The 7896-nt window shown below is 52.4% G+C and overlaps 1 protein-coding gene across 1 annotated transcript; it reads left to right on the top strand.

Annotated features, from left to right (window-relative positions):
- Positions 1 to 750: 750 nt before the first annotated feature.
- Positions 751 to 7570, top strand: LOC129685804 (dysferlin-like; the record flags this gene model as incomplete). Its single annotated transcript, XM_055619313.1, has 8 exons — positions 751 to 865; positions 1896 to 1988; positions 2292 to 2503; positions 3778 to 3906; positions 4274 to 4336; positions 4831 to 4881; positions 6805 to 6835; positions 7455 to 7570. Coding segments are annotated over 8 exons (810 nt in total), but the record flags the coding sequence as incomplete, so codon positions are not given.
- Between the last annotated feature and the right edge of the window lie 326 nt (positions 7571 to 7896).

Here is a 7896-nt window from a genome sequence, read left to right as displayed (position 1 = left end):
TCCTTCCTTCCTTCCTTCCTTCCTTCCTTCCTTCCTTCCTTCCTTCCCCTCCTCCTCTTCCTCCTTCTTGTTCTTCTTGTTCTTGTTCTTCTTCTTCTGACAGGGTTTCCCTGTGTAGCCTTGGCTGTCCTGGACTCACTTTGTAGACCAGGCTGGCCTTGAACTCACAGAGATCCACTTTCCTCTTGCTTCCCAAGTGCTGGGATTAAAGGTGTGTGGCAGCAAGCCTGGCCGGTTTTGTACTTTCTTAAATAGAGCTCTTGTTATTTGGATGTGGGGTGGTAGGAAGGGGAGCGATAAATCCCTGTGTATACAGGCTGAACTCTTTATGTAGCTGAGAATGGCCTTGAGTTCCTGGTTCACTAGCTCTGCCTACCAAGTCCTGGCATTTCAGGTGTCTACCACCACACCCTGCTTTTACTGGAGCTTTTCTGCACAGGCTTTTTCTGGCCCCGGGATCCCTCACCCAGTTTCAGCCTCCTGAAGCCTGTTGTCACGGTGACTTCACCCTTTAAAAGTGAGGAAGCTGAGTCTCAACTCTTCCAGTGGTTGTGTATCCTGAATGCGGGAACCTGACCCAAGATGAGGCACCCGAACTTCCCGGCTGTGCACACAGGCTCCTGGGTGGCCTCCCTCCAGCCTCCCGCAGCCTGACCCCATCAGAGCTGAATGTCTTGGACTAGAAAGGATCCTGGAGGGAGGGTGTGTTTTCTCCTTTATACTTACATGTTGCCAATTCATCTCTTCTAGGCCTCTCTGGTCCTGCAGGTGTCCTATACGCCACCACCGGGAGCTGTGCCCTTGTTCCCACCGTCCACTTCTCTGGCGCCCTCCCCAACGCTGCCCGACATGGACCTGGTGGCTGGTGAGGAGCCCACCCACCCCGACAGGAACGGTCCCCAGAAAGATAGCCAGCATGTCTCCTCAGTTACGTTGGAGAAGAAGCAGGAGATGGCTCCCTAAGGAGGCTGCCAAATCCCAGATGACTGGGGGGAGGGGGCAAGGCCTAGCCTGGCTCTGCACTGCACAGCTCTGGCAAAGAATGTGACCTGAGGCCCAGTGCTTCCCTGAAGCCATGGTACAATGTAACAAAAGACCTACTCACCTCACCCCCACCCAGAAAGAGCCTTGAGTACAAAGTTAAGGGGTGAGCTTCCTTCTTGCCTCTGACACTGAGTTGTGTGGCTTTGGGCTGATCCTGACCTGTGCAGGGATGCTCAAATGCAAAGTGGCAGACTGAGGGAGTCCTGTGCCTGCCTCAGGCCTCTGCTGGGCTTGGCAAGCAAAGATGTACACGGAGGAGGTGGTACCTGGGAAAGCTAGCCTGACGGATGGGCAGTCAGGGTAGGAAGCAGCTGAGGCAGGACAGTGCATTTGCTTAGGGGAAGATTATCTAGGGAAGCTTATCTTCTGGTGAGGGGAGTGGGGACAGAAGCAAGTCATAAAAACCTGAAAAGCCCTTGCCATGTCTGGGTAACCCTAAGCCTGTCTTGTTGACCAGCCCGGTGTGGGTTTCTGTGGAGAGGGAGGCGGAGGGAAGTCTTGCTTAGCACATCCAAGTCTAATGGAGATCACTGGACTGGGAAACCTCTACAGAAGAGAGAGAGAGAGAGAGAGAGAGAGAGAGAGAGAGAGAGAGATGGGCTGGGCTCAGGGAGGAAAAGGGTTGGTGGGGGAGGACAGAGGTCTCAGATGCTCTGAGCTTGACCAACCAGAAGAGGCTCCCAGTTCTGCCTGGTTGGCAATGAGAAGGGCCAGCCATTTCTGAGCATGGTGCTCGGGCTGGGTGGGCGAGCCTGTCAGAGGTGGAGAGTGGAGCCTGCGAAAGGTGGGCTTCTCTCATCCCAGCTCCCTCCTGCCCCTCCCACCTTGGGCTATGCCCTGCCACATACCAGGTGGGGGACAGAGCCAGGCTGAGACTTGGTCCCTGCTCAGTGACAGCACCATGGACACGAGATATTCTGGGAAGAAGTGGCCAGCCCCCACGGGTGAGACTCAGCCAGACCCTACTACCTGTAACTGTCTTACCTGATGAGGTGTCCAGAAGGGCCTGACCTCAGGGGTGGGGGGGGGGAAGGGCCATCCTGTCTTCTTCCTGCTGACTAACTGACTACTATTTTCAAGGGCCAGCTGTGGCAGCTGCTCCTCCTTGACTTCATCCATCCTGGGGACAGGAGGGCAGGCTTAGGGAGTGGCATCACAGCAGCCATACTCTTTGGTCCTCCTGTGGGATTGAGACCTCAGGGTAGGGTCAAAGGGACACGGTGCTCATGAGGAACCTGTCCCTACAGACACAGGTGGGGAGGAAGACACTGAGGACCAGGGCCTGACTGGAGATGAAGCCGAGCCGCTCCTGGATCAGATTGCTGCTGTGGGCCCAGGGGGACCAACCACGCCCAAGAAGCCACCATCCCACCCTCCTCCCCACCACCCAGGGGGTAAAAGAAAAAGAAGCTCAGCCCCGCCTAGAAAGCTGCTGTCAGACAAGCCACAGGACTTCCAGGTGATGGTGGGGAGCCTCTGCGGCCCCTGACTCCTGCTTTAGCTCATCAGCAGTTACAGTGTTCTGCTCCTGGCTGGGTTGTGTAGCTCCAGAATGATGTATCCAGACTTCCGGAGGCCTCCCCTGAAGAAGTTAGGCTGCCCTGGACCCTAACCTGGGAGTTTGTGTTTTGGGGTCTCAAAATTATGCCTCTGTTGTATCCCAAGGAGTCTAATGTGTAAACAATGAATGGGATTAGCCTGTGTCCTTTGTTTGGGTAGCCTGCTCCCTGCGCCCCAGCCAGTGCATGCGCAGCTGGTCCTCTGAGCTTTTCCAAACATCAGTGACTGTTTGTCTGTTTATTCTGTGTGTTGGGGTAGAGCACACAAGTGCCAGTGTGAGAAATGGTCCGAGGAAGTCTTGTGGGAGTTGGTTCTCTTTCCACCATGTGGGGCCTGGGGGAGGAGCTCAGATTATCAGAGCTGGCGGCAAGAGTCTCTCCCCATGGAGTCATCTCACTGGCCTGCTGTTTAAAAACATTTAAATTACATTTATATTCACATGTGATGTGTGTGTGTTTGCACACGGGTGGGCCACAGCGTGTGTGGCTGAAGGATAACCTGCCTTTCTGCTCACTTCCTTCTACCATCTCCCTGTTTTTCGTTTTCGTTTTTGTTTTGTTTTGTTTTGTTTTTGAGACAGGGTCTTCTGTTACTCAGACTGGCCTCTGACTCACTGTGTAGCTAGGGATGACATTGAACTCCTGATCCTCCAGCTCTGTTTCCAAAGTCCTGAAATTAGGCCTGTATGGCTATCACACCTGGCCAAAGTCCTTAGAAAAGTAGACATCTATCCCTACTCACAGCTGCTAAATCAGCTGTCTGAGGCCGAGGATCTGTGCCCAGCAGTGGAGGAAGAAAGATTATCCCAAGTTTGAGGCCAGCCTGGACTACATTGTGAGGATCAGGTCAGTCTAGCTACAGAGTGACCTATTTAGAAAAACAATAACAATAACAGAGTGGGTATTAATGGGATCTCAGATGAGGTCTGTTCTACAGGAAGGCAGGGCTGGCTTTGTCCTTGTCTCAGATGTTATGCAGGTGACACAGCTCTTCTGGGGAGCTCTGGAATTTTCTGGATGCAGGGGGAACCTTGGTGGGAAATTGGTTGTTTTGTAGTGCTCTTTCTATTTTTTGGTTCTCCCTGAAGTCAACAGTGAGCTGGTCCTGAGGTTTCTGATTCTGGGGGCCATCTTTTCTCCTTTCTTTTTGCTTATTCCTTCTCCTGGCTTTTAGATTAGAGTCCAGGTGATAGAGGGGCGACAGCTGCCAGGGGTGAACATCAAGCCTGTGGTCAAGGTCACGGCTGCTGGGCAGACCAAGCGGACTCGAATCCAGAAGGGAAATAGCCCACTCTTCCATGAGGTGAGTGACCCCAGGTACCAGCAGAACATTGATAGCCCTTGAGAATGATTCTCAGGAGAGTAGAAACCAGAGTGTGCATCCAAGAGCCTTTTCTTGTGGTGCCAACTTTGAGTGTTTGAGCCAAGACCAGTGGAGATTACCTGAGACTTGGACAGCCCCGGTCCCCACAATCTCAGAATCCTTGTCCTTGAAATGCTAACCTCTGTGAGACAGAGCCAGGACAGCCAGACTTGTTACATCCCTACACCTTGGCATTGGGCAGTGAGCTCCACCAGTCTCCTTAAACATGGGTGGGTGGCCATGTCTCTCTGCCTAGTCTGAGGGTCAGAGACACTGATTTTCTTTCTTCTCTGTTCTGGATCAACAGACTCTTTTCTTCAATGTATTTGACTCTCCCTCGGAGCTGTTTGATGAGCCCATCTTTATCACGGTAGGGCCTCAGGTGCTCTCCACAGGCTGTGGGTGTTCAATGGTGTGATGTAACACCCACAGACGTGTCTGCCATTGTCTGTAAGCTGGGTTTGTATGTGTGAGGAAGAGGTGGTTGAAGTGGGTGACTGAAGGACCCACAGGAGCTCTGCCAGTGGCAGAAAAAAAGCCCAGGTGGCTCAGGCCAGAGGCCTGCAGTGCCTGGCTTTTGGCTTGCTTTCTCTGTCTGTGCTGTGGCCTCAGATTCTTCCATGCCACAGGGTAAGGGGGGTGCACTAGATGGGTTGGTCCCCTCGGCTGTGTGTCCATGTGGTTCTGCACATGCTCTGGGATTTCCCTGTGGGTTTGTCCCTTTATTTGTGAGGTGGGAGATCGGTGAGGTGAGATATTGCTGAGCACGGTCTCGGGGATGGAGACAGTGCTGGCAGCTGCCGGCTGCTGTCCAGGAGGGACCTGTCAGAGCCACACTCACAGGAAGATGATCTGTCCTTGCAGGTGGTGGACTCACGCTCCCTCAGGACCGATGCCCTCCTCGGCGAGTTCCGGGTAATTGTTCCTTTACTTGGAAGCAGTTAGTGCTCATTTCCGCTTCAGGGGCAGGCCGTGCTGGGAGAATCTAGTTTCAACCCATCTCCCTTAAAACTCCATAAAATAGCCCAACTCATAAAACCTTTCACCTTTCACCAAAGGCTGAGAAATAAAACACTTATTATTTTATATTTTTGGTCATAGTTTTCATCTTGTAGTTCAGGCTGGCCTCGAACATATGGTGATCCTGTTGCCTCAACCTCCCACGTGCTGGAAGTGTGGAGGGCTGAGCCACCATGTCTGGCCTCACTTGCGTTATTGAATACGTGTTTGCCAGGAGGGGATGTGTGTCACAGGCAGTCTCTGATACTGGAACCACGGAAGGAAGTCGAGTGGGTGGAGCCCAATTTCCGGTCACCTTCCCACAGGCAGGGCAGAGGCTAGAGGGCATCCGAGCCCCGGCGGTGTCCCTCTTTGGCGCCTGTGGTAGTTGGGGGCCACCTATATCTATGTGAGTTAGTTTTCTTTAACAATAGGGAAACCCCTGGCCTCTGTGACAGGGTTTTGACATCCCGGAGCTTGATACACTCTGAGGTCATGCTCCCACCTGTCTCTGGCCTGGCTTCATATTCAACTTTCGGAAATGGAGCCTGGGTCCTTGAATGATACCTCACAGCTTCAAGCTTAGTTCCTTTCTAAAAAGATACAGCTCAGAGCTGGAGAAAGTGCTTATGCTTTTCCGTCTTCCTGAGGTCTGGGAGTGACGGAAAGAGAGGGAATGAATTTACCCTCATCTCCATCAGAGTGGGTTAACCCCCTTTTTAAGTTCCCCTTTGTCCCCGTATGCTGGAAGGGAAGTAGTTCTCATTTTTGGCTACTTTGTGTGTCTTGGTTACTTTTTTTATTGCTGTGACCATAGCAACTTAGAAAAGAAAGCATCTAATTTGGGTTGTTCCATGACCATCACGGTGGGGAGCCTGGCAGGGGGCAGGCGTGGTGCTGGAGCAGCAGCTGAGAGCTTAGATCTGATTACATGCGGGAGCCAAAGGGAGCTACCAGGGAACGGCCTGGGCTTTTTAACCTCAAGTTCCACCTCCAGTGCGTACCTCCTCCAACAAGCCACACCTCCTAACCCTTCCCAGACAATTCCACCAACTGTGGGCCAGCATATAGATGCCCCTATGGGGCCATCCTCATTCAGACCGCTACATCAAATGGGGTGGCGCTCTCCTCCCTGACGCCATCTTCCCTGTGGGTCTGGAGTGGAGGTCTGATATGCACCCAGGAGAGGATGCCTGCTCTGGCCTACTTTTCCTGGTAGCCAGAAGTGGACAATGAACAGTCCACTTCTAAGTACCGAGTACTGGAGACCCTGGGGTGGATTTAACAGCTCCTACAGCCTGTAAAGTCGGGGCTGGAGACATGGCTCAGCGGTTAAGAGCACTTGCTGCTCTTGCAGAGGACCCAGGTTTGGTTCCCAGCATCAACATGGCAGCTCACAACTCTCTGTAATGCCATTCCAGAGCATCTGACACCTTCTTTGGAGCCCCACAGGCACCAGACACATATGTAGCACACACGTAGACATGAAGCAAAGCACTCAGACACATATAAAAGAAAAGAAACCTTAAAAATATATTAAACTGCATTATATGGCTGTCCATTCAGCTCCTTAGATTTCTTAGTGTGTTAAAGATGTACTTGTTTTTGTTTTATGTATGTGGGTGTTCTGCCTCTATGTAGTCTGTTCTCTGCTTGTTAGATGAGTGTTTTGCTTTGCTTATTATTTATTTGTTGTTTTAGCAGTTGAAGGAAGGCATTTCTTGGGTGTGAGGAGACATACACAAGCAGGCACACAGAGAAAACAAGCCTTTGCAAAGTAGAGGAGGGACCTTGGGAAACCAAAGCACCGCCGTTCACTGTGTCTCCTCTCTATTGCAGATGGATGTGGGCACCGTGTACAGAGAGCCCCGTGAGTTCTCATCCTCTTGGCCAAACCTGGCATTCTGGTTCTGCACGCTGCTTGGGGGCACTTATTTGAGGGGGCTCCCTTTTACTTCCTTATGCTTTAGAAGGTGGAGGTGGGGTCTGCACTTGGAAGGGAAGCGGAGCTTCCTCTTCAAAGCAAAGCAAGCCTGGTGCCTTCTTCAGGGATGGTATGGCCAGTGGCCAGGGGCCAGAGTAGCACAGCTGGAGCCTGGACCCCTTCATAGTCACTTTACGAGTCCAGCGCTTTTCCTTGCTCTGGTCTGCTGATTTACCAAGGAAGCGGAGAAATGGGTCTGAGTTTGGTTCTTACCACCTCTTGTAGATGTTTCTGGTAATCCTTCTTTTCTCTGACACAAGTGTTCAAAGTACTTTTTGACTGTTCAGTATCTGTCACCACGGATCTTGTAATTGCCAGCCTTCCACACTCCGGGAAATCTGGCTCTGCCTAGAAACCACGGTGTCCACCGGGCAGCTCTCGGCCTCACCCATCCACAGGGTGTGCAACCTGACTCCTGTGCCTGGTGGTCTTTTCGTCTTACCCTGGGTGGCCCGCCCTAAGGTCCTGCCTGCCTGTGGACCGGACCTTCCGCTGTCTCCTGCAGGACACGCTTATCTCCGGAAGTGGCTACTGCTCTCAGACCCTGATGACTTCTCTGCAGGGGCCAGGGGCTACCTCAAAGCCAGCCTGTGTGTGCTAGGGCCTGGGGACGAGGCTCCCGTGAGTACCCTCCTCACAGTGCCTAGTGTAACTCCATGTAAAACCCCACGCTAGGTGTTTTCTTGTGTGAAAGGGGTACTTGGCAAACATGGGAACTGCAGAGCACACGGGAAATATAAATAACGAGCAAACTGCTCAAAATTCTACTGCTGGGGTGTCAGGGGCTGCATGTTTGGCCTTCCTTGATGTTTGTTTTTTCATGTCAGGGTTTCTCTGGGTAGCCCTGACTGTCTTGAAATTCTCTCTGTAAACCTGCCTGGCCTCGAACTCACAGAGATCCCCTTGCCTCTGCCTCCTGAGCGCTGGGATTAAAGACGTGCGCCACC

Source organism: Psammomys obesus, unplaced genomic scaffold, assembly GCF_907164565.1.
Source record: "Psammomys obesus unplaced genomic scaffold, mPsaObe1.curated_primary_1811, whole genome shotgun sequence".
Lineage (NCBI taxonomy): Eukaryota > Metazoa > Chordata > Mammalia > Rodentia > Muridae > Psammomys > Psammomys obesus.
Note: the sequence above shows the minus strand (reverse complement) of the source record. Positions and strands in the feature narration are given on the sequence as shown.